This window comes from Diabrotica undecimpunctata, chromosome 6 (genome assembly GCF_040954645.1).
Source record: "Diabrotica undecimpunctata isolate CICGRU chromosome 6, icDiaUnde3, whole genome shotgun sequence".
In the NCBI taxonomy this organism is placed as follows: Eukaryota; Metazoa; Arthropoda; class Insecta; order Coleoptera; family Chrysomelidae; genus Diabrotica; species Diabrotica undecimpunctata.
The window spans coordinates 102,155,712-102,182,879 of record NC_092808.1 but is presented as its reverse complement, the minus strand read 5'-3'; the positions used below and the strand labels follow the sequence as shown (position 1 = coordinate 102,182,879).

Here is a 27,168-nt window from a genome sequence, read left to right as displayed (position 1 = left end):
CGAACTTGAAATATACCACAGAGTATTAAAAATACCATGGACAGATAGAATTGCAAATTAAGAAAAGGAAGTACTGGACAGGGTTGGTAAAGAAACAGAAGTATTCCCCACTATAGAAACAAAAAAACTAGAATAACTAGGCCACGTGATGAGAGGAACCAAATATGAAATTTTGAGACTCATATTATAGAGAATGGTTCAAGGACGAAGATCGGTTGAAGAATTTTTGGTTAAAGAATCTATGTGATTGTTATCAATGCAGATCGATTGATTCGTTAAGATCAGCAAGTCCAAAAATAAAAAATCCATAACGATTGCCAACCTCAGTAGGGAGATGGAACTCTAAGAAGAAGCGTCAGGGTCCAGGTGCTTCCTTTTTCTTCTTGTCTTTCATTGCTGTATTTAGCTCCATTAACGTAAAAGGTATTGCATGTTTGACAGTTTTTTGCGGCTCTTTTAATAGTTTTTTTGGGAAAAATAATTGTGTGGCCTTTATAATAATTTGCAAGAGTTAAGTGATACGTGCACCTTTTATCAATCACTAGATATATCTTCGTCAAATTTGTTTATCAAATCGTTCCATTTTTGCCTCATATCCTTAGTAACGGTTTTATTCATATATCTGTTAAAAATAGTAGACAAACCATAAAAACTCACACTACAACACACATAAGAAACTGCAACTTTACAGGAACAGTACTATGCAACTTACTATGCTCCTTCTGCAACTACTGCGCTCCATAATTCTGAGATGTAACATCGTGCCCAGGGGACGTATGATACAGGGGAGAAAGTGTTGACTAAAGCTATGCTTCAGAGAGGTGGCGAATTATGGACAATTATAGCCTGTGTGCGGTAAAAAAACTAGTGAAGCTCAGAAGAGAACTTAGAAATGAATAACTCTTGTGAACTAACACTAATTATAAACACAACTGGAATGATTAAAGAGGAAATTTCAGTCACGAATTTTGCATCTGCCTCAAATACTGAGCTGGAAAGAGTTCCGTCAGGAAGAGATTCTGTGCCAAGTATCAAAAAACACATCTCTGTAGCTCAAAAAAGAAAGATACCGAAAGAGGCATAAAACCAATACGGAAGTACCGGCAAATAGCAACGTCATAAAAGTATTTAGGTACAGACACCATCCTAATAGTCAATTTGATCAATTCTAATCAGACCTGATCAATAAACTAGAACGAGCAATGGATGAGACTCCTATCGGAAGTCAAAAATCAATTTATACAGTTCTATAAAGTATGGAGGGACATGCTGGGATTCTATGGGTCAACTGTGCTAATTAGTATTCAAAAAGTGAACTACTGAGGTTGTGAGCACTATAGACGGCCTATGGACGGATCCTATGGGTCAACTGTGCTAATGAATATACAAAAAGTGGACTACTGAGGTTGGGAGAACTATTGACGGCCTATGGACGGGACAGTCTAAGGAAACAAAATATAGACCTTAAGATGGTAGACTGCTTGTTGAAAAATCGAAAAATGAGTGAGCACGCGCAAATTCTAGTCTACACGAACGACGCGTTATCCTACAACGCATTAAGAGCTACCCATTTCCCACATTTCATATAAGAACTACCCAAGCATATTACAGACTTGGAAAGGTACCCTTCAAAACTACCAGAGACCTCGATGGCTGCAATATCAGAGACCTGCAGGCGAACCTCCACTATGAAAAGACAGCCTCATAATTTACTGTCACTATGAGAAGGTTCGATGTAGCGTTGATACAAGCCCTGGGTTTATAAGGGTAAAATAAGAGGTCTATTAAGCATTGGTCGGTAGCTTATATAGCCGATCTGCCGAAGTACGGAGAACATGTATAATAGTCAAACGACACATCAAAACACTGCCATTGATTAATCTTTGTTACAGAAATTTAACGACGGTAAAGATAAAGATCGTAGAGGGACGAAATATGAAATAAGCAACAGGTTGTAACTGTAGTTACAGAATGGACTTTAAATGTAGGACTTAATCCAAATACTCAAAAGTCCAAAATCATAAAATTTATCAAAAGAAGAAAGTTAAAAGAATTAGGGCTGGTAATTATAGAGGATACACATTTAAATGAAGTAAAGTATCTTGGGGTAATATTACACTCTATGCTTACTTGGAATCGGCAAATAGAACGAATTATCAATTGAAGCGGTAACTACGTTAATGGTAGCTAGTAATACTAGCTGGTGGTATGGTGGCCAAAGGTGCAGCAAAAATGTGCCATACTCAAATTTAGCAAAAGCAGAGACTTACTTGCTTTAGAATCACAGGGGCTAAGAGAAGCACACCAATAGCAGCGATTGAGGCCCTACTGGACCTAACTGCTTTAGACATAGTTATAAGGGGGAGGCGAGAATGGAATATCATAGGCTGCGAGAAAACCTGAGCAACTTACCGGTTAGATCAGGACAGTTACATCATAAATGACGTTAGTAATACCTAATGATAATTTCTGACCATACGATACCCATATATAGGCCTAAAGTATCTTTCCAGTTGAATATTTTCCCACGAGAGGGATAGGGCAAAGGAAACGCTTGATCCAGAATATATAGGTAGGATTATACCTGGTAGGACAGAGGAAACACTCGACCCAGATTATGTAGATAGGATTATACCTGGTATACAGACGGGTCTAAAACTGCAGAAGGAATAATCGGTAGCAGTGGAAATTGAAACATTTTTATTTCAGTTTGTTTACATTATTTTTTTACTATATTTTTGCAATCCTTTAGTGTGCAAGAAAAATTAACATAAGTGCTTGTAAACTGAAATAAATCATTTTGGCCTATGTGGGACATTTTTTCAGGTACTCAGATACTCTTAAGGAGAGGAGTATTTCCGAGGAGTACTAATACATGGGTGTTTGGACCAGTAATACCTATTTCTACTCGGTAATGTCTTTTGACTAATAAATGTAGGCCGTCGATACTGAATACAGGACTTACAACATATGAAAGACTTTCAACATCGAACCTCGTTTAGTATCTTGTAACTATTGAATATTTTAAGGCCATTTTTTTTATTAATCATACCATTTTGATTTATCTAGTTGCTAGCTAGAGAGAAAAAAAATATAGAGAGATGTAAAAAAGAAAAAATGTAGATTAATCATTACGTTAAAGTGGTACTTATTTTGAAAACAAAATAAATTTACTCATAGTTTTACATTATTGAGCAATTTAGATTATTGTTTCTCAACTGTTACTGATATATCAGTATGGAATATATATAAAACCCCATATTTGACTAAATATTATACTATTAATCATATATAATAGGTATAACTCAATATAAATAAGAAAATGAGTATTTTAGTAGCAGTTATTTGTGTACTGGTAGCAGCTGCACATGGTAAAATTCATGGTGCTTCTTGCCCAGATCTGAAAGGAGTCGCAAACTTCGATGCTACAAAAGTAAGTAGAATTTTCTATATATTTTAATATATTTATAATATATTATCATAAGTAATGTATATTGTCCATACATTTTCTTAGAATGTGGAGAATTGTGAGAACAAAAACGCGAACATGCCAATTGATACTTTGCATGCATTTAGAATAATTTTTTAAATAGAAAATCGAAAGATACATAGTTATAATAGAATTGTGTAAAATAAAATTATGTGATTTATTTTTACTGTATATTTTTATTATCCAGAATAAAGCCAACTTTAATTGACAAACAAATAATATCTCATCACTAGTTTGGCTTTACTACAGAAAAGAACTGATTTTACAGAAAATACTGCTCTGGAATCTTCTTGGACATCTTAGACATCTTTGACAAGCTCTGGCATAATTGCGTTATCTATAAAATCAAAAAATACCTTTCCAACAAGTACTTCCAAATTTTAAGGTTCTACCTGCAATTATCTGGTAAAACATTATGATGAGTATACCAGCCAATTATGGCTAGAGTTCCTCAAAGCAGTGTACTCTAGTGCTGTACCTGATACCAACATCACCAGAAGTCACAACAGCAACTTATGCATATAACACAGCAGTAATCTCTTCTCATGAAGACCCAGTCGTATCATCACACAGAGTCCAAGCTAAGCTAAATGCAAACAAACTTGGTTAAAAAAACGTGGCATTTACGTGCCAATGAGGCAAAATCTGCGCAGGTATTATTTACAAACCGTAAGGACACTGTTCTTTGGTGTCGTTAAACGGTAAACCTTTGCCAATCAAAAACGACATAAAATACTTAAGAAAGTATTTGGATCGGAGGCACACATGGAGAAAGCACATCTTTACCAGCGAAAACAACTGGGCCTTAAACTCAGCAAACTATATTGGTTAATACAAAACTATCAATCGACAACAACATTCTAATACATATACTCCAGTCGTCAGAGACGAAAATGCCACTGAATCTCTAAAAATCATACGAACAAGCTTAATTTTGCTGAGCATATTAATTTTGATACCACAGAAAAGATGTAAAAAGTTTACCACTTTTACCTCTGGGCTTCCCCCTAAAACCCGCTTGCAGGGGGGTAAACACGCAAAAAAATAAATTTACTAAGAATTTGTACACAATAGAAAAAAATATTTTTAATCAAAATTTATAGAGATAATTTTAAACAAAAATGTTTGTAATCGTTTTTTGTGTAGAATGAACCGTTCTCTTAGAAACAACGCTTGAAGAGACCGTCGATTTGACATGTCAAATCACCAGTATAAATTTTATACTGGTGAAATAAATAAACGTGGCGTGATTTTTGCCATTTTTTAATATTCTCATGAGATCAATACAATCTATCCCTTTCATTGACCAGTCACTATGAAGTTTCCATTACTAGAGCCTAACCTTTAAAACCTGTAGCATGAAATTTTAGTTTTGAGTTTTGGCAACAAATGTGAGGCATTTGAAATATGCTTAAAAAACGTTGGATTTAAATTTTCACAAAACAAAGGATCAAAACATTGAAAACGTTATTTTTTCAATTACACTACTACGCTTTTTAGAAGAACCAAATTTCTGCTATAAACTACACTCAAAACCCTGCTTAAATGACATCTTCCCGTGACGTGTGATCGTTTGCAATGTAAAACATTAAATTTTGCGTTTTTAGTCATATTTCATTTTTAGTCAAATGCCTCATATTGGTTGCCAAAAATAAAAATTGAAATTTCATGTCATTGGTTTTAAAGATTTATCTCTAAAAATGGAAATTTTACTACAACTAGTCAATAAAAGTGATCAATTTTATTGATATTACGAGAATCGTAAAAAATGGCAAAAATCGCGCCACTTTAATTTATTTAACACCTTTATAAAAACTAAGTTTATTCTCGGCAAAATAAAAAAAACTGCATTTAAAGACATTGTCTTTAAAACGCATCTTGATTTTTGGATATGGTTATTTTATTATGGATACTCCGATAGGACATTTGGATCAAAAGATATAGAATTTTTACCGTCGAGCTGATACAAATTTTATTGAACATTGATTTCGCGCAAGTAACATATGCAAAATCGACGGTAGCTTCAAGCGTTGTTTCTAAGAGAACGGTTCATTCTACACAAAAAAATCTTATAAATATTTTTGTTTAAAATTACCTTAGCTACATTTTTTTTTAAACATTTATTTCTACGGTGTACAGGTTCTTGGAAAATTGATTTTTTTGCGTTTTTACCCTCCTGCGAGGTTGGTTTTAGAGGGAAGCCCGGAGGTAAAAGTGGTAAACTTTTTGTATCTTTTTAGGGTTCCAAAATTAATATTCTCTGCAAAATTCAGCTTGTTCGTATGATTTTTAGAGGTCAACTCTCTGACGATTAGACCAATAAAGTCATTCAGAAATCTATTTGGAGCTATGGAATTCAGCTATGGGGAACAGCAGCTAGATCCAGTATCGATATTCTTGAACGATTCAAATTCAAAGTTCTCCAAATAACAACTAATGCTCTCTGGTACATCCCAAACAAGACGATTACATGAGATCTCAAAATGACAACTATCAAAGAAAAAGTCACCAAACTCTGCCCACGATATAAACAGAGACTGACAGACCAGCCGAATAATCTAGCTCCAAACTTAATGGCACAAACAATCGGACGAAGTCTCAAACATAAGATTCAAGCCAACCTGCTAACTATAAACTAGACGCAGAAGTGCAATAAAATTTAGAAGCAGCATATGTCATAAATGACAGTATTTCAGTGCCAAGAATACACAGGAAATTGTGAATAATAATCTAATCGTTTATTTATAAACTAAAAGTATTTTATTTTAAAGAGGCGTTGAAACTGTTTTCTTTTGGCATATTTAAGTTAAATGTTATTTTATAAATATGGCATCAAACCACAATCGATTGTAATGAAAATTACATTTGAAATTTATGCACATTTTAAATAACCCACATACTATGATCTTTTTTTTTCAAAACTAAACCCAAAAATACATAGAAGAGACCAAAGAACTAAATTTATAAAATACCTTGTGAATGCAACAATTTTCATTTTTGAAAAACTTCAAGAACACTAAGTGTTAGGATAAATGTTCATGATTTATACATTAAAAACAGAGACTAATGAAAACCGATTACGTAAAGATACATCAATACTCGTAGTCATGAAAGAAACAGGATGGCAGCAAAAACAGGAAAGTTAAAGAAGCAGTACGCATCTTACTAAATGAGGAAAACTGTGTAGCAAATACATTAATAAAATGTAGCAGGCTCTTCTTACCAATACCGAAAGAAGAAATCTTAAGAAAAGTTTGAGCAGTATATTTCGTTCGTCCAACTATAGAAATTATTACCTATTTCGCAGAGTTCTCAAATCGCAATTGTCACGTAATAATCCGTTCGCCCCTCGCTTACTGCCATCGCTAAACAACCTTCGTTTATGTTCGCACATATATATCTCTGATTTAACTGACATCTATTATCATTCATTTTCAGAGATAAACCAAAACTCCCTCTTAGTTCTTCATATGGTAGTCTGACAATTGAATAACAAAATTGGTTTTTTTTTCAACCACATTTAAACATTCTGAGAAGCCAATTGTGTGCCATACAAAAAACTCATATAAATTTAAATATTCAATGCACAAAACTAGTATAAAAATTCGTTTCTTGTTCGTATTTTATAAATAAAAAACTAAAACTTCATAAGTGCGTACTCCCTATTCTAATACACTTGTCCTTAAACTAGGACAACTCCAATTTCCAGATATTGCATGGCAATATATGGAAATACAATATAGTCATTCTCTCATTGAAGTTTAATATATTATACAGAAACTATATTATATAGTCCTTTATTTTATTTTTCAAAACGTAAGAAAGAGCAAACGTTAATGCCAGCATTTCGTCTTTGTAGATGATGGCTTCATCAGGTAACTTATTTTTATATTGTTGTCAAGAATTTTGTTAGTATACTGCGCATGCGATGTTATTTCCTTTTTTCGAACCATCAGTAAACATATAATAATAATTAGGCCATCTCTTCTGAATTTCTGCGTTAAACATGGGTCCATGGACTGAAATTCTGTTTTGATTTTATTGAGAATAATGAAGCTTTTCAATATAAACTGATGGAATAGAATAGAATAGAATAGAAATACGCTTTATTGTCACTGAAAATTGTACAATTTTATGGACAAAGCTTACAAAAAGTCAAAAAAATAAAAATAACAATTAAAATTTAGTAAAATTACATAAATCGTCAATATCACAAAATAAAATATACAATCCATTGCAAAATTTAACTAAATTGCAAATTTCAGTTTACTAGACTAGTTTACGAATAAGTTTAAGCTGCTGCATGTGATACCCAAATATATAAAAATACTTTGTTGCTTGTACCTAAACGTACTGTAATTTCTTAGTTATTCCTTAAGAAACTCTGTTACTGAATAATATAGTCTTTCAGATAGATAGGCTTTTGTCAATTTACGGAACTTAACGAAAGAAGTTGTAGATTTAAGTTGCAAAGGGAGATGGTTGTATAATTTTTTTGCTGAATATAATTCTTTAGAAGATATTTCGTTACTAACTCAGTGGACGGGATCGGCAAATACATATCAGCTTAAATTTCTGGTCGAGTAGTCATGATTAGGTCTTGCTGGAAAAACATGTAGGTGTTTACGAATTAAGCAAACAGTTTCTAGAATATATAAAGAGAGAAAAGTAAAAATCCAGTGATTTTTGAAGTAGCTTCTGCAATGTGTTATTCTACTGAGGCCAAAAGTTACCGTATTGCTCTTTTTTGTAATTTTAAAATAACATCAGATTGAACAGCTGTACTAGAACCCCAAAAAGGAAGACCATATCGAAGATGAGACTCAAACAAAGAAAAGTATGTTATTTTGGAAGATGCTAATGTGATTTCCTTCAAAACAGATCTTATTGCATAGCAGGCTGGGGCTAGCTTCTTACTTAACACATCGATATGAAGGGACCACTTAAGGTTGCTGTCTACAAAAATACCAAAAAAATGTTACAGAATCAACGATACTGATCTGGCTGTTATTAAGAAGCAAGGGTTGAAGAGCTCCTTTATAGGATAATGCTACTGTCTTATCCACGTTAAAAGAGAGTAAATTAGAGTCGGATCAGGTTTTTATTTTAAGTAGATCAGAAGTTATAATTGCATGAAGAGTTGCAATATTAGAGTTCCTCCAGGTAATACTGGTATCATTAGCAAAAAGAAAAATTTTTCCATCGATTTTTAAGTTAGTGATGTCATTTATAAAGATAAGGAAAAGTAGAGGACTCAGTACTGAACCTTGTGGTACTCCACATAAAATGCTTTTATGACTAGAGTCAGTATCATTTACTTTAACTAGTTGTTTCCTATTCCTCAAGTAATATTGGAACCAATTCAAAGAAATACCTCGAATTCCGTAGAAATTTAGTTTTTTTATCAAAATGTAATTTACACAATCAAAAGGTTTGGCATAGTCACAAAAAACATTGGCAGTATAAACATTATTGTTTAGTGCTTGAAAGACCTTATGTAGTACAGAAAACATAGCACCGCTGGTACATTTATTAGATAAAAAGCCAAACTTAAAACTTTGTGATAAAATGTTGTTTTCAACGAGAAAGGACATAAGTCGGGCTTTTGTAAGTCTCTCGATAATTTTGGATAGGACCGGTAGTAAGGAAATAGGTCTATAGTTGCAGACATTAGATTTTCACCACCCTTATAAAGAGGTATAATAATGGCTGTCTTTAGGGACTCTGGAAATATACCTTTTTCAAAGGAATTGTTAATTAGTGAGACCAGGACTTCCAACACATTATTTGGGAGATTTAAAAAAATTTTTTATGGATAGTTTATCAGTACTACAGGAAGATTTGCTTTTGATACTACTGATTATTTGGATCAGTTCAGATTTATCAACTGGTCTTACAAAGAATGAACTCGAGGCCTTTTTTGAATTAGGAAGATAGGAAATAGAATCTTGTGGCAAAATAGCTGATGTTAGATTTTTACTCACATTAACGAAGTATTCATTTATCCTACCTAAACGTTGGGTTTTCGAAGATTGTTTGTTAAGAATGTTATGAGACTTGATATATACTGCTTCATGGTCAGAGAGTCCTGCATTAATAATTGTAAAAAGTACATCAAGGGGTGAGAAATTTGAGACAATATAATCAATTATGGTAGATGTTGTTTTAGTAATTCTTATAGGAGAATTAACGTACATTGTGAAACCATACAATTCGAATATATTGACCAAGGATAATTGGGTAGCACAAGCAACAGCGTAATTAATATTCAAGTCACCGCATAGAATCTTTCTGTTTTTATTGGGCAGGTCATCTAACAAATTTAACAGGTTCTGAACAAATAATTACGTTGAAGAATCAGATGATCTATAAATTTAAAGAATGTATAGATTAAGATTCTTGTTATAAACGAATGAAAACTCAAAAAAGGATTCATTCAACAGAAAGTCATATTTTGTTAGGACTAGGAGAGAAATCATTATTTGTAGAAATAATTAGGGTGCTACCATGAGCTGAACTTGGACGATCATACTTAGCAAGTATGGTATATTTTTTTACAAAAAGGCTCGTTAACTTCAAGCCAGTGCTTGGTAACCATAACTATCGAAAGAAATTCTAATTCCTCTAGAAACAAAAATAATTCATCTGTTTTAGATCTCATAGACCGAATATTAATTAGAACCATGCTAAAGTTATCATCACAATAATAATTTGAGGTTTCTTGTCCCACAGAATACGTCATATTATTTAAAAATTTCGTTTTGGAGAGGCAACGGAATAGTAGTTTCGGTGACTTTCCCTTGATTTTTGTAGGTGAATAATTCTTTCCGAAGTGAGAAAGGACCTAAAAGTAGCAAGATCAGCTTCCACCTTAGTTGGACCAATTCCATAGGCATCGTTACATTCTAGAAGAATTTTTCGTATATCTTCAGTCTTAGTGGGAAGTCCTTCGGAAGCCAAAAAGAGTTTAAAGCTTGTATTGGTGAATCCTTCGTAATATACTGAAGCAGGTTGGTCGTGTAGAAAAGCAAGATGTAGTTTAATGGTTTTCAAGATATCCGGTTCCCTTTATCTTGCTAGAAGATATCGACTGTTTGAATAATTGGTTGATCTAACCTTTGGTGGGGTCAAAGGATCCAGATTTATTGATGATTCTAAAGTATCCTTCTTAATGAAGTTAATATGCGAATGGAGAGTATTCTTAGATTTGCAAATTTCGATGGCCTGCTTGTATGTGACTATTTTTTTATTTTCCGCTTCACTTTTGTTGTTGCTTAAGATGGTAATTGGATTTTCCAAGCTAACGGGGCTTCTGATGTTCTTCGGAATCATATTTGACACAGATGAGGCGTTGGTTCGGAATATGAAGATTCTGTAGACCATTTAATTTAATTACACTAGGAGGCCAAATTTACTTATTAAATAATAAGTCAATGGAGGTTTTAGATTTTATGCCAATTTTGAATGAGGAAGATGGCCCTTAGATAGAACCTCTTTATATTTTGAAAAGTTTCTGTGATTCGTGTAAATCTAAGATAGCGAAATCATGTACATCTTTGAGAAATACTGGGTTTCTGCTAAAGGTCCGAGCTACATATTTCGATGAGATACTGCCTCTACAAATTCATTGGAGGTTCACCTGATTTAAATTCCATTATGTTGATTGGTGTAGGTTTAAAATAACATGCACAGGTGCAGACATTTATTTTTCTGTACCTCAATTTTTATTATATTGTTGTTCGATATATTTTCATGCAAGTTTTACAGAAGCCCTTTTTTATAGCATTTTTAGTTTTTTTGATTATATGTTGTTTATGATCTTTCAATTTTAATTCAATTTCTATTGGGTGAACTGTAAATACGATGTAAGAAGATCGTGCCGCAAATGTAAACTGTGTGCAACCAGCAATGGTCCAGTTGGTAATAAAAGGGCACCCACGAAACAGTATAATGTTGGTACTCCTATGCAAAGAGTAGCAATAGTCATTGCAGGTCCATTTTCAGAAACGGATGATGAAAATAAATATATCCTGGTAGCCATGGATTCTTTTACGAAATGGACTAAGGCCTATGCGATACCAAATCATGAAGCTCCTACCGTTGCAGAAGTACTTGTTAAAGAATTCATTAACCGATTTGGTGTTCCTTTGGAAATCCACTCCGACCAAGGCCGAAACTTCGAGTAAATCCTCTTCCAAAAAGTTTGTAAATTAATTGGTGTCAATAAGACCAGAACAACACCCCTATATCCTCAATCAGATGGAATAGTTAAGAGGATTAATTGAACGATCGGTAAACATTCAAAGTTGTATTCGAAAATCAAGGAGATTGAGCCTAATGTTGATAATATATAGAGAAAGTTGAAAGAGTACTGCGATTAGAAGACGGTCCTCGATCTTTGCTATATATGGCGACTAGGAAGTATTATACAGACAGAACAAGCTACGAGGACATATGGCATGCTTTAACTAATTTGTATTAACATGCATTAACATACATTGACATGCATTAACTTAAAGAACTCGTGCCCTTTAAAGTCAGTATACTGTTATTGCTTCTTAAGGAGTTTATGCAGAGCTGGAGAGTCCTGTAGATTTGGTCCGCCATTTGAGCCTACATATAGAATTGCTGATCGGAATGCTCAAATCTAAGAGGGGAGCAGTGTAACGGGAACTGTAACAAAAATATGTTGATGTAGCAACAATTGTGCTAGAGGAAGTCTGGGTGACTCTATCCAGTGTAGCAAAAGGGTGAACTCTAAAATGCACCTTGATACACCAACGAACTAATATGGGGAATAACGGAAGATGGAAGGGATTAGATAGAAATAAATTATGTAAAAGAAATAAATATGAATTTTATGAAGTAAATATGAATTTTAAAATATAACAGAATTAAGTGTTGGCTAGCGACTATGCAGGAGAATGACCACTTGACACTCAAAGAAGGATTCGGCCAATTTGCATGCCCTACAGAGACCGTAAGATATAAGAATTAATGACAAGAAAACCACCAAGAAATAAACAGATGAAAAAAATAAAAGCTGCTCTAGTGAATGGTTGGGCGCCAGGAAGTTAAATGTTTTCTTCCGAGATATCTTGTATTGCTGAAATATGAGAGATAGGTATTAATTGAAATATTGAATTGTTTTAACCCAACTTTAATAAATACCAATTTTATGTACAGACTATTTTAAACACTTATATATGACCCATCACCTCTTATATACAATTAACTTATCTATATTTACAGTAAAATCCCTGAATAATTATAAAACAATTTACCCCTGATATACCCCTTAAAAATTTCAAATTGTGACAAAAGTTAGATCCAATAATAATGTATAAATAATAAATATAGTTATATACTACTCACTAATAGTTAGTTTTCCTTCAAAAATTGTTCAGGTTTTTAAGTAAAAATTCTCCGGGATATGTGTGCACACAATAACCTAACAAAGAGAAATTCAAGGGAGAGTTATAACCTCATCCCTTGGTAAACAATAAATAATTAAATTAAATTACAATGATAAAATGTTTTTTTTTAGGAAAAATTGAAAATATTTATTATTAAGGATAGTTTTTGTTATTAAAAATTGAACCAAAAGTTAAACCTTGAAGAGGACATAAAAAAAATTATTTAAAGTAATTGAATGATAATAAAAAAAAATAAGTCAGTTCTTCCTGTCGGTTTCCCTCGAAGAGTGGAGAACTGGACTCAGGTGGTAACAAGATACCAAACCTGTATTCCCTGGATCAGGTACTATTGGACAAATACGTCCCTTTAAACTGCTTCTTAATTTCCCATAAAAAAACCAACTTGAAACTCCTTCCCCTTATCTTTATTAAGTATAACCCCAACTAAAAAATAATTCTTCCCCTGACTTGTAACTGGATTCTTGAGTAGGCTAAAAAAACAGTTGTGTTACTCCAAGTTTTTGTACATACAAAAGTTAAGGAAAAACACAAGGGTTATCAACCTTGAAAGGCGATACAAAAAATGTCAGGAAGTGACCTTATTGAAATAAAAACCTTAATGGTTTTCGGTAAATAGTGACCTTCGAATGGTGTGACAATGTTTTTATAATATATGGATATATTAAATAGATAATTTTAACGGCAAACATGATCTTATATATTATAGAATAGGAAAAAAAAGAAATATTAGCCGGTTTAACGGTATGAAATTGAAATAAATAATTGTTTGCTTTAATTCTTGAAAGGAAATAAAAATTTGAGATAAATATAGAATCTAATACTTATAATTTATTTAGGTATAAAACTTTTCCTTAATAAAATAAGGTGAAATATAACATGTATCAAATATATGAAATAACTATCAAAGACGAAATTAAAATAGGTCTGAATTTTACTAACAATGGCGGATGGTATGAAGGATTTTTCCTTATAATTTATTTGTAATGTTATCTTACCGGCTAGGGTGATCCAACTGAAAATATCCTCGTACAAAACAACAAAATAACTCAAATGGTTTCTTCTAAAATAACAGCTCTTCACATAAAAAATAAACTTAAACTAAATTCGGGAAAAAAATGGACTCCCAGCCGCTCTACTCTGAGATGTTTATTCACTCACATCCAGTTAACAAGTGACAAGTTGAGATTTTACACGTCGCAGAATAAATGTACTTTCAGAATTTCGCCGCTGAGGGCGCAGTTTAATGCCAACCTCAGAAAATAATAATCACTGGGAGTTATTTAAATATTTAGTTTAAGAATATTTCAATATGAGTTTAATTTAGAACTAAATTAAAAGATTCCAGTCACAAAAAGAAGGTAAACGATTATTTAAGTAACGGACTCGTTACATTCCCCTCTTACTTGGAGAAAAAAAATTTTTAGTGAAAAAATTTTTTTTTTTTTTTACTTGACTGATTGGCTAGATGTAGGTTAACCAATACTTCAACCATATGTGGAGCAATCAAGAATCGAGAAAAAAATAAACTTATATATAAAAATTATAGCCATGGCAACAATTTGCCAAGTACAGCTTTAAACTATATTAACTCACTAAAATACTTCCAAAACAATCTACATCGATTCACACGATTATCATTAACCACAGATTATGAGTGATGTAGAAACAAAGATATGGTTTCATATAAAGATACCCACATGTAACTAAGTACAAAGCCACATACTATCTAGAGTAAAATTAAAGTAAAGCTTTAACATAGCATAGTATAGACTAGTACTACAAATACTCAATGCAAATAATCCAAAATAATGTGCAATCGGACCCTGGTTCCAAAATTGACTCATCAATGGACAACAGATTTATAGAAGAGCATATCCAAAGAATAATCAATCAGGCAAATGGGTGGACCGATACACAATAATAAGTAATAATAAAAGTACCAACGTACTTATATAAAACAATATAAGTAACAATAAAAAATACCAAATGTATAGACAACAATATAAGTGTCGAATTGGATGGTAAATCCAAAATTGACCATACAGTGGACAACAGATTTATAAAGTAGCATATCCAAAGATAATCAATCAGGCAAAGAATGACCCAATTCACACTATAACCAACTAAACCAAATATGGTAGGTCCACATATACCCACATCCGGTAATATGTGCCTCACCTTAAAATTCATCAAATAAATTATTGGATCAAAATGTGGGACTAACGGCTTGAACAAAAGGACAGCCATAAAATCGATTCCATCCTGATGATCTGCCATCAGTACATTTGGGATCCAAAATAAAGACCAAAAATAAAAACTAGAAAAAACAACAAAATTAACTTATGCTGATACTCGATAACTATAGCAGGTAGCTACAACAAATTTATAAGAATACCTAGCATAAGAGCACTAAAAAGAGTTTAATGTGCCAGTAACTCTAACAACCATAGCAAAATAGTAAGAGTTAAGGTAGGAGTAATAACAAAACAGAACATCAAGAACGAGTAGACCAATTTCTGAAGAAACTGCAGATTTATAATTCGTTCTGATACTAATAAAAGAGAACAGGATAATTCCTAGTTCAATATACCAAAATATAGATAAGTGCCTAAGGAAAGAAGTGAAAATAACTATAAATGGTCATTTGTAGCCAAAATATGGAATCACTATCCATAACTGTAATCTAAACATGCTAGCTGTAAAGGGAATATGTCATGGATTGAGTAAACTATATAAGTAAGAATAATAAATCAGCTAAGGAACAATTCTGTTATTAGACCAAAGTCTGTAAATATTAAGGATTAAAGCTAAATATTCAAATCCTAATTAACATTAACAATAATTTACTGTCTATGGAAGATATTCTACTGCCTAGATAACTGTACAACTTGTCATGAAAATGGTGAATTCCGAAATTCATTGAACAACTGGGGCCAACAATTGAACTAAAACTTCGAACCCACGTATTCATTCACCTATACACAGGCAGAATAGTCTATATAATATAGGAGTGTCCTAAAATTATGCATACTGATTATCTATATAAATTCCTAATGACATAAAAAAAAACCATCCCACATAGCAAATCCAGATACATGTTCCTATATAACTTGATCATGACCAATAAACGGAATCAAATCCATAAAAAAATTACAACATTCTTTCCAACCTGGCAAAACAAGTAAGCAAAATGGGAACATAGGTTATACAACACATAAACATATAGCACAGTATAGTAGCATTACAATATTTAGTTCCATACCAATGCAACATCTAATATAAGTAAACACTCTAATGGCCTTAATAATTTTAACTAATTATAAACAGATACTAATCAAAGTATAAGCTGTAGATATATCAAATCTGGTGATTAATAACAAAAATCTAAGAAAATATCAAATCGTAACCAAACCGAGCCAAAACAATAACACTCATAGGAATAAGTTAACTTAATAGACATTAAGTTAATCTTCCTCTGAAGATGAAGATGTTACCTCATCTGTTGTATTGTCAGGGAGTAAATCCTTTATATGAAATTGACCAATTCGTCTATTCGTCGAATTGTCTTTTAATTCATATACTAAAGGAGATATTACCCTAACGACAGTACAGGGAACATATTTCTGACAAAACTTAGCAGAAATGGCATCACCTTTATTTGATTTTACAAAATTCCGTTTCAAAACTCGATCGCCCACAAAAAATCGCAAATCTCGTTTCCTCAAATTATACTGATGCTGATTTCTATGGTAAGAAGCTTTCAACTTCTTCCTAATGTCAGCGAATATTGGAGGTAAGTTTTGGAGATCTTCCATACGGTGAAGTTTCTCAGAAATTTGAGGAAGAGTTGTTGAATTTTCAGAAATTAAACCGAAATAATCACCTGACAATGGAACATGCCTACCAAAATTAACATAAGCTGGAGAGCACTGAGTGGTTTCATGAACAGAAGTTCGAATGGCTTGAGCAACTGAATGAATGTACTGATCCCAAGCTCTATGATCAGTGTAAGTGTAAGATCGAAGAGCAGTAACAATGCTACGATTTACACGTTCAGTGTGGTTAGCTTGCGGATGATAAGCTGCATTGTAGAATATCTTTTGGACCTTATATTTACTTAAAAGATCTTTAAAGGCTTTAGAAATAAATTGTGGACCATTATCACATGATACTATTTGGGGAATACCAAATAGTAAGAACACTTGCTCCTCTAAGAACTTCAAAATAGCTGGAGTTGTAGCCTTACGAAGAGGGCAAACTAAAGGAAACTTGGTGAAGTAATCTACAACCACCAAACAATACGTATTACCTGAATAACTACGGGGATACGGTCCAATAAGGTCTAAAGAGATCATTTGCCAAGGAAAATTAATGTTCCTAAACGAACCCATTAATCCAGCTTGAGGTAGGTTACTCGGCTTGCATGTTGCACAAACTCTACATCTAGAGATGTATTTCTTAACTGAGTTGCGCAGACCAGGCCAGTAATATAACTCAGCTATTTTACTAAATGTTTTATAAAAACCAAAGTGACCTGATGTCACATCATCATGAAAAGTTCTCAAGACTTCATCCCTATTTGCTGTTGGGACTACTATTTTCCAATCAGACATATTCGATAAAGATTCAACTGGACTGATTACATGTTTATACAGGATATTATTCTCTACCTTGAAATCAGGATATCTAGTAGGTTCTTGGGTGACATTATGAATCATCTTTCGATACCAATTATCTGGAGATAAAGTGGACAGATCTAAAAGATTGATATCGAATGTACGTGACAACGCATCTGCAACCACAACACCATTGGCTTTGCGATGAACAATATTATAATCAAAGACAGAAAGCCTACAAATCCAACGGGATAAACGTTGTGACGGATTTTTCATGGAATGTAACCATAATAAAGAACTATGATCTGTGATGATAGTAAACTTACGACCCTCAAGATAGTACCGAAAGGCATCAAGACCATGGATAATTGCAAGAAGTTCTCTCTCTGTGGTGGAATAATTTTTCTGTGCTTTATTGAGCTTTTTGCTGGTATAAGCTATTGGATGTTCCGAACCATCCTTCATTTGAAATAGTACACCACCTGAAGCAGTGTTGGAACAATCTGTCATGAGATAGAAATGCTCTTTAAAATTCGGAGATGTCATGACAGGTGCACTAGTAAGAGCTTCTTTTATACGCCGGAAAGCATCATCGGCTTCTGAAGTCCATGTAATAGTTTGGCCTTTTTTCCTATTTTTAAGGAGATCTGTAAGTGGAGATAACAAAGTAGAATAAGACGGCACAAACCGACGATAATATCCACACATGCCTAATATCCTACGGACTTGAGTAGTAGTCTTAGGTATAGGAAAATCTTTGATAGCTGTAACTTTATCAGGGTCAGTCCTTAAACCTTTACTATCGACTACATATCCTAAAAATTTAAGACTAGGACGACAAAACTGACATTTATCTAAATTAATAGTTAAATTAGCCTCTTTGAGACGTAAAAACAACTTATCCAAAATTTCCATATGAAGAGAAAAATCAGGAGTGACAACCAAAATGTCATCCAAATAATAAAAAACATAGGGCTCTAACTGAGGACCAATGACTAAGTCCATCAGACGACACATTGTCTGAGGAGCTGAAACAAGACCAAAAGGCATAGTGACAAACTGAAATAATCCTTTCCCACTAACCCACGTTGGGCGCCAATGTAACAAAAATATGTTGATGTAGCAACAATTGTGCTAGAGGAAGTCTGGGTGACTCTATCCAGTGTAGCAAAAGGGTGAACTCTAAAATGCACCTTGATACACCAACGAACTAATATGGGGAATAACGGAAGATGGAAGGGATTAGATAGAAATAAATTATGTAAAAGAAATAAATATGAATTTTATGAAGTAAATATGAATTTTAAAATATAACAGAATTAAGTGTTGGCTAGCGACTATGCAGGAGAATGACCACTTGACACTCAAAGAAGGATTCGGCCAATTTGCATGCCCTACAGAGACCGTAAGATATAAGAATTAATGACAAGAAAACCACCAAGAAATAAACAGATGAAAAAAATAAAAGCTGCTCTAGTGAATGGTTGGGCGCCAGGAAGTTAAATGTTTTCTTCCGAGATATCTTGTATTGCTGAAATATGAGAGATAGGTATTAATTGAAATATTGAATTGTTTTAACCCAACTTTAATAAATACCAATTTTATGTACAGACTATTTTAAACACTTATATATGACCCATCACCTCTTATATACAATTAACTTATCTATATTTACAGTAAAATCCCTGAATAATTATAAAACAATTTACCCCTGATATACCCCTTAAAAATTTCAAATTGTGACAAAAGTTAGATCCAATAATAATGTATAAATAATAAATATAGTTATATACTACTCACTAATAGTTAGTTTTCCTTCAAAAATTGTTCAGGTTTTTAAGTAAAAATTCTCCGGGATATGTGTGCACACAATAACCTAACAAAGAGAAATTCAAGGGAGAGTTATAACCTCATCCCTTGGTAAACAATAAATAATTAAATTAAATTACAATGATAAAATGTTTTTTTTTAGGAAAAATTGAAAATATTTATTATTAAGGATAGTTTTTGTTATTAAAAATTGAACCAAAAGTTAAACCTTGAAGAGGACATAAAAAAAATTATTTAAAGTAATTGAATGATAATAAAAAAAAATAAGTCAGTTCTTCCTGTCGGTTTCCCTCGAAGAGTGGAGAACTGGACTCAGGTGGTAACAAGATACCAAACCTGTATTCCCTGGATCAGGTACTATTGGACAAATACGTCCCTTTAAACTGCTTCTTAATTTCCCATAAAAAAACCAACTTGAAACTCCTTCCCCTTATCTTTATTAAGTATAACCCCAACTAAAAAATAATTCTTCCCCTGACTTGTAACTGGATTCTTGAGTAGGCTAAAAAAACAGTTGTGTTACTCCAAGTTTTTGTACATACAAAAGTTAAGGAAAAACACAAGGGTTATCAACCTTGAAAGGCGATACAAAAAATGTCAGGAAGTGACCTTATTGAAATAAAAACCTTAATGGTTTTCGGTAAATAGTGACCTTCGAATGGTGTGACAATGTTTTTATAATATATGGATATATTAAATAGATAATTTTAACGGCAAACATGATCTTATATATTATAGAATAGGAAAAAAAAGAAATATTAGCCGGTTTAACGGTATGAAATTGAAATAAATAATTGTTTGCTTTAATTCTTGAAAGGAAATAAAAATTTGAGATAAATATAGAATCTAATACTTATAATTTATTTAGGTATAAAACTTTTCCTTAATAAAATAAGGTGAAATATAACATGTATCAAATATATGAAATAACTATCAAAGACGAAATTAAAATAGGTCTGAATTTTACTAACAATGGCGGATGGTATGAAGGATTTTTCCTTATAATTTATTTGTAATGTTATCTTACCGGCTAGGGTGATCCAACTGAAAATATCCTCGTACAAAACAACAAAATAACTCAAATGGTTTCTTCTAAAATAACAGCTCTTCACATAAAAAATAAACTTAAACTAAATTCGGGAAAAAAATGGACTCCCAGCCGCTCTACTCTGAGATGTTTATTCACTCACATCCAGTTAACAAGTGACAAGTTGAGATTTTACACGTCGCAGAATAAATGTACTTTCAGAATTTCGCCGCTGAGGGCGCAGTTTAATGCCAACCTCAGAAAATAATAATCACTGGGAGTTATTTAAATATTTAGTTTAAGAATATTTCAATATGAGTTTAATTTAGAACTAAATTAAAAGATTCCAGTCACAAAAAGAAGGTAAACGATTATTTAAGTAACGGACTCGTTACAGAACGCTAATTTCGACGTACTCTATATAACGGTTTCACCTCTTAGAATAATGACGCGTAAAGCAGAATCTTCTCGAGAAGAGGATCTGCAGGATGTACGACGCGGCCAGCGAGACGTTTATAATAGCGACGATAGAGATGGACTATTCTAGAAAATTCTGGAACCATGTATTTGTAGCTATAAAAGCCGCGCTGATATTATTTTAGTTTAGCTGATAATAAGATATTCTCGTACTGTAAGCTTATAAATAAATATATTTTTATAAATTAGAACCGCTCGTTTTATTATTAAACAGGTTACAATATATTCCGATACTTACAAGTTTCCATGTATAAGAAGTTACATTTTAATACAATAAAATATTCAGGTAATCATCGGCCCTCAGACTGCTAGGCAGTAAAACAAAATTTGCGAGTTATTATATAATTATGTTTCTATTTATGTATTTAATCAGATTACAGTCATCTTTACCCCAACCATAGTGGCACTGGGCGGCCAGTAAAGATGTTTCAAAAACTTGTGGAAGGTTTTTCTGTGTGTACTGATGATTGTCCATCAATGTTGGGGCGAAATATAGGGTTTGTTCAGCTGTTAAAAAAACACTTGCGAAATGATAGTTAATTGAGTTTCCATTGTATCATTCATCAAGAAAACTAGCTAAATTTGGTGAAAATTTCAACTGTGTTATGAAACACTTGTAAAGATTGTGAATGTCATAAGATCAAATGAACTAAACCACAGAGAGTTTCAAGAATTTTTGAAAGAACTTATGTGGCAATATGGGGACATTCTTTACTACACAGAAGTGAGATGGCTAAGGGTAAAGTTTTGAAACGTTTCTTCAGCATTCGACATGAGATTACTCTTTTTTGGCTACAAAGAATAAAGAGTTTCCTGATATTCATAATTTTAGTTGGTGACTTAAAGTAGCGTTTCTCACTGATACAATGAGCATTATGAATGAAACATTGACCAAATTGCAAGAAGACTACAATAACATTGTAACGAAAATAATTATTGTGTTTTCACTGGAGCAGGAGCTGAATATGTATACTGAAGAATTGTCAAATGAAGATTATTCCAGCTTTCCTTCCGTTAAAGCACTGTTTGATGAAAATCCAGATGAAAGTCAAGAGATTTTTGATCTACTAAAGCTGTTAGCAGACCTAAAAGATAAAATGTCTGTGAGGTTTAGTGACTTCAGGAAGCTCCAAAAACCATTTCGTTTGGTGGAAAATAACAATAAGCAATAACAACAGCAAATATAGCTTATCTTTCTATTTTTGGATAGAAAGCTAGGGATTTGAAAAATAAGTTAATTGATCTTTAGAATGATACAGAGCTCAAAAGTATTTTTGAAGAAAAAAAGAAGGAAAAAGCTCACTATAAGTTTTGGGAAGCAGTTAAAAATGACAAATTTCCTAACTTAATTGACTGTGCTCAGAAAATTTTGTGTATTTTTGCATCTACATATGTCTGTGAATCTCCATTCAGTAAGCTGAAGTTCATAAAAAACAAGTACATATCTAGGCTAACTAGTGAGAACGTTGAAAACATTTTGAGAATTTCAGTTTCTTCTCAACCTGCTAACATAGATTCATTGCCATTCTAGAGAGCTGTGAAAGATTTCACAGTCAAGTAAAAGACATTTTCCTACTTTTTATATGCAAAACAGTCCATATAATTTATAATTATATTATTTTTACGTAACTTGTAATAAACTTATGTTATAGTCATATAGTTTTAAAGTTATTTCATACCACCACTTGTACTTGCAACCCTGAGGAAAATTTTATTCAAACTATTAGGCTCTCAAAGAAATCCTAATGAGGATTCCTAATATAGAGCAAAGTAGAAATAATTTGAAATGCACGTCTAAAGCTAAACAGAAAAAAAAACATTAAATAAAGGAGATACACATATGCTGATTATAAACATTCATACGATGTAACAAATAAAAGAAAAAATCATGATACACTAGACCAAGCAATCGAGTATGTTGTTAATATTGATAAAATTGACATTAACTAATACAAAAATAATGGGAAAATCCTACAAATAATGAGTAAAAAATGCGGAGTAAAAATATTAATATATATGAATATTCAGTTTATAATGCAGCAACTCTGATTAGAAAACATAAATATAGATATCATCGGCATTAACTTAAGCAAACACGCATATCCTCGTTAATAGCAAAAATAAAAAGCATTTAAATCAACGGCTTATATACGAAAAAAAAAATAAAAGTTTTGAGGAATAGATGAATAAACAGAGAATTTTAGTGTTAAAAATTAAATGTTTAGTTTTAAAACAACTGAAATGGATATAAATATTTTAATATTCATAATATTAAACAGGAATGAAACAAATGAAGAATATTAGGGAAGTATTAGACATTGAAAAGTTTTGTGCCTTTACGTAATGGCTAAAATGAGAATTATTAACCATTCCTCTAAACCGCCTTTATTATTGCCTGCCGTAGTTGCAGACGAAATAACCAATTTTCGAATATGACTTAAAAACTCCGTTAAAAATTTATCTTCACAAAATGAAGATCTAAGATATGGCTAAATATGTATATCAACTGTTTTCTGTTAGGCATATTTATGTTTTGATCGCTCTTCTATAAATGTTGATTTGTATTGATCCCCTTATTTAATATTTGGTGTAAAATAGTTTTTGTTTTAGTTTGTTGGTCTTTGGTATGAGCAACAAAGGTATCCAACCATCCTAGAAAAGAACGGTAAATGTGTTCTCACAAAATATTCTTTAAATGACAACAAATCAATTGGGATTAATACCACATACCTTAATGCAGAGTAAGTATCATATTCGTTAAAATAAATCAAGGAAAACATATTTTTTTATTTTACCATTACCGCATTAACCATCTAGACTATTATAGAGTATATGGGAGTACGTATACAAAACCCAAATTCTTGATATTAAATAATTGATATATTTCGGTATCTCTGACATATTTAATAAAATTTATTTAAAGATTCCTTTATAAAAGGTATATATTAAAACACCCTTTCGGGCTACACCACAGAACGTTTTCGGAATTAATATTTCATCATCAGTGCTATCTGGATGTATATGTTTTGAGCGACTAAATACTTGGGTAGAAACCATTTAAATGTTGTTAAATTAAATTTGAGTTACATTATTTGATTTTATATACTATGATGTTTAATCTTTAAAACTTTAAAAGGGAGACAAACCGTACCCGGAAAATTACAGAGGAATTAATTTATTAAACACAACACTAAAATTAACAACCAAAGTGATAACAAATAAATTGAATGTAATGATACCACTAGCAGAAGAACAACAAGGTTTTAGGTCGGGAAGATCATGCACCGACGCTATATTTATAATGAGGCAAGTGCAAGAGAAATCATTAGAATACAACAAACCGGCATATCTATGTTTCGTGGACCTTACAAAGGCATTTGACCGGCTGAAATTAAAAGACGTTATCCACTTACTGTACGCAAGAGAGATACCTCTAGGAATAATCAAAACGATCAAAAATATCAACCAAAACAACACAATAAAAGTAAAAGTAGAAGAAGAACTAACCGACCCTATTGAAGCTGGCAATGGGGTAAGACGGGGAGATTCATTGAGTCCTCTATTGTTCAACCTGATTATGGATGAAATAAATAAAAAAAGTAAGAACTAAAAAAGGATAACAAATGGGAGAAAAACAACTTAATATAATCTGCTATGCAAACGACGCAATACAACTCTCTCAAAGTGAAGATGATTTACAACGTATGCTGCACCAATTTAATATAACCGCCAGAAAATTTAACATGTTAATTTCCCAAAATAAGACAAAATGCATAGTTACAATAGCAAATTTACTAAGATGTAAATTGGAGCTGGAAGGTCAGATAATAGAACAAGTGATGGAGTTTAAATATCTAGGCATCACATTATTTAGCTACGGAAAGCTCGAAACCGAAGTGGAAGATCAAGTGAATAGAGCAAACAGAGCCGCAGGCTGCATAAATGAAACAATATGGAGAAATAAAAATATCAGGAAAGAAACGAAGGGCAGAATTTACAAAACAGTCATCAGAACAATAATGGCATACGCGGCAGAAACAAGATCTGACACAGAGAGGACAAAAAGGATGTTAAAAACTGCAGAGATGAAAACACTAAAAAAATTGACGGTAAGACACTATGGGGCAGAGCTAGAAGGACAGATATACGATGTAGATGCAAGATGGAAAACATCAAGAACTGGGTAAGAAATAGAAGAGTAGAATGAAACGATCATATAAGCCGAATGACAACAAATAGAGTAGTAAAGACGGCAAGAGACGGTTCTCCAATAGGAAGACGATCAGTAGGAAGACCACGAACATGGCATGTGTGGAGGGTTTGATTATAGAAACTCGTCGAGTTTTAATCAGAAGAATAAGTCGAGACAATTTTGTAGTCAGTATAAGATATGTCCATAGTATCGTATACAAACTGGGTTACAACAAAGTTTGTGGGCAATTGGTTCTGTTACAAATTAATAAGAAGCCAAGCCAAATTGTTACATAAAAAATCAAGAAGTCCAAAATGTTTCCTTTTAAATCGGAAATTATAATTAATGAAGATGAAGTATAGCAAATAAGGATCCTTATGGTTAAAATAAGTTGTTGAACAACAGGGAATGTAGCCAATAAAAAAGAAAATATAAGTACTTGAAACACTACCAGAGAATAGGCTTAGCTGAAGAGAATGAGAGTTGTGCTCAGAGAGGAGGTCGGTACGTTTGCTTGCCTGTAGTAACGTAGGGTTAGATCAATCCTAAGATGATCTTGAGATGGGCGCCAGGGTGAAGTTTAAATATCACTCCAATTTGGGGTATCTATAGTTATATACTAACTGAAAAATGAAGATTATGGGAAAACAAATAAAAATCTGAAATGCTTTATACACTATATTGTAATCCTAATTTACTTAATATCCCAACCCCATATGTATATACAATAAAACAATTACTGAAATATATTCCCCACAAATATATATTTACAGAAAACAGTTACCTAAAACTATGACCCCAAAATATAAATATATACAAAAAAAATCGATCTACACAGTCCTCTGACAATGAGGTAAAATGGTATGTTATTACTGTTTGAATAACTCACATGGAATAAATAGTAATTAAAATATCACAAAAAATTAAATAATTATACAAATTAATAAAAAGACAGCTTAAAAGTATGACAATGGTGAGTTAAACAATTGAAACAGTAAACTCCATCAATTTGACCAGGTGAAGGTACGTACAAATGACCATAAAATTGAATAATGTATCCTGACAACTTATTATACATGTTAAAGTATTAATAAATAGATAAACTCAAGGTAAATATAAAATATAAAAAATTAAGGCAATTTTATTTTTTGGCAAAAATAAAAGGATTCAGAACGGTGAGGGTACTGCCCAGGGATTGTGCACAAACCTGTTTCGTCACCCACTTAGGCTGACGTCCTAAGTATCCAATGATATATGGCTCTGAGATGGCTCAGCCCGCGTTGACCATTCTAACAGCTGGCAAGGACTGGCAGACCAACCAGAAAATTCCAAAATTCTTCTCCAAAACAAAAAGGTCCAACAGATTGGAGCCGGCAGGCAGAATCTATTGGAGGGTCTTTCTTATAAAACAATATAACTTCTTAACTTCACAAACTAAATAACTTCTTGAAACAAACAAAAATAAACTCTTCATATTTCCCAAAAAAATAATAAAATAACTTCAATTTCTTTCTTTCTCCCAAGATTCTGCCTGCCGTGTTAACTTAACTTATCCTCTTAAAGTTCTCTTCTAAAAATGGCCAGAATTCCCTGTCTCTTCAATGACAAGGGAATCGATTCTCTTATATCCTATCGAGATATTAGATAGTAATGTACTTAGTAGCTATTGTAGAAATTCGATTTCATTATTGGACTTTGATTTTGCTAACGTTCGAAATGTAAGATTATTAATGATCTTATCGTTACAGTTTCTTGCCTTTTGTCATTTTGGCAAATGACCAAAAAATCTTGCGAATGGGTTCGCAAGATCGAAGATCTTTAAACATCTTACGGAATATAGGCAAAACAGTAATAACTTTCTTTTGACCATAATTTATGGCAATTAATATTGGTGTCATTATTTGTAGCATTCTCGTTTCAACCCCGTATATCAAAAAACGCCAAAAAAGATACTTAATCTTTTTGCGTATCTGAGATTGATAATATACATATTTTGGAGTCTGTTTATAATAAACAAATTTGCTCTGTCGTTTGATTTTTGTTTCGCCTAGATATTTACGCAGAAAATAGACAACAGTCTTTCCGCTGAAGCGGACAAG

At 32.5% G+C, this 27,168-nt stretch overlaps 1 protein-coding gene across 1 annotated transcript in view; it reads left to right on the top strand.

Moving 5' to 3' along the window:
• Positions 1-3,263: 3,263 nt before the first annotated feature.
• Positions 3,264-27,168, top strand: part of LOC140442758 (apolipoprotein D-like) — a 38,782-nt gene continuing 14,877 nt past the window's right edge. Inside the window, exons 1-2 of the mRNA XM_072533732.1 lie at positions 3,264-3,433; positions 23,488-23,618. Coding sequence (XP_072389833.1) covers positions 3,323-3,433; positions 23,488-23,618 — 242 coding nt within the window. The 5' untranslated portion in view covers positions 3,264-3,322. The remainder of the gene's footprint in view (positions 3,434-23,487; positions 23,619-27,168) is intronic.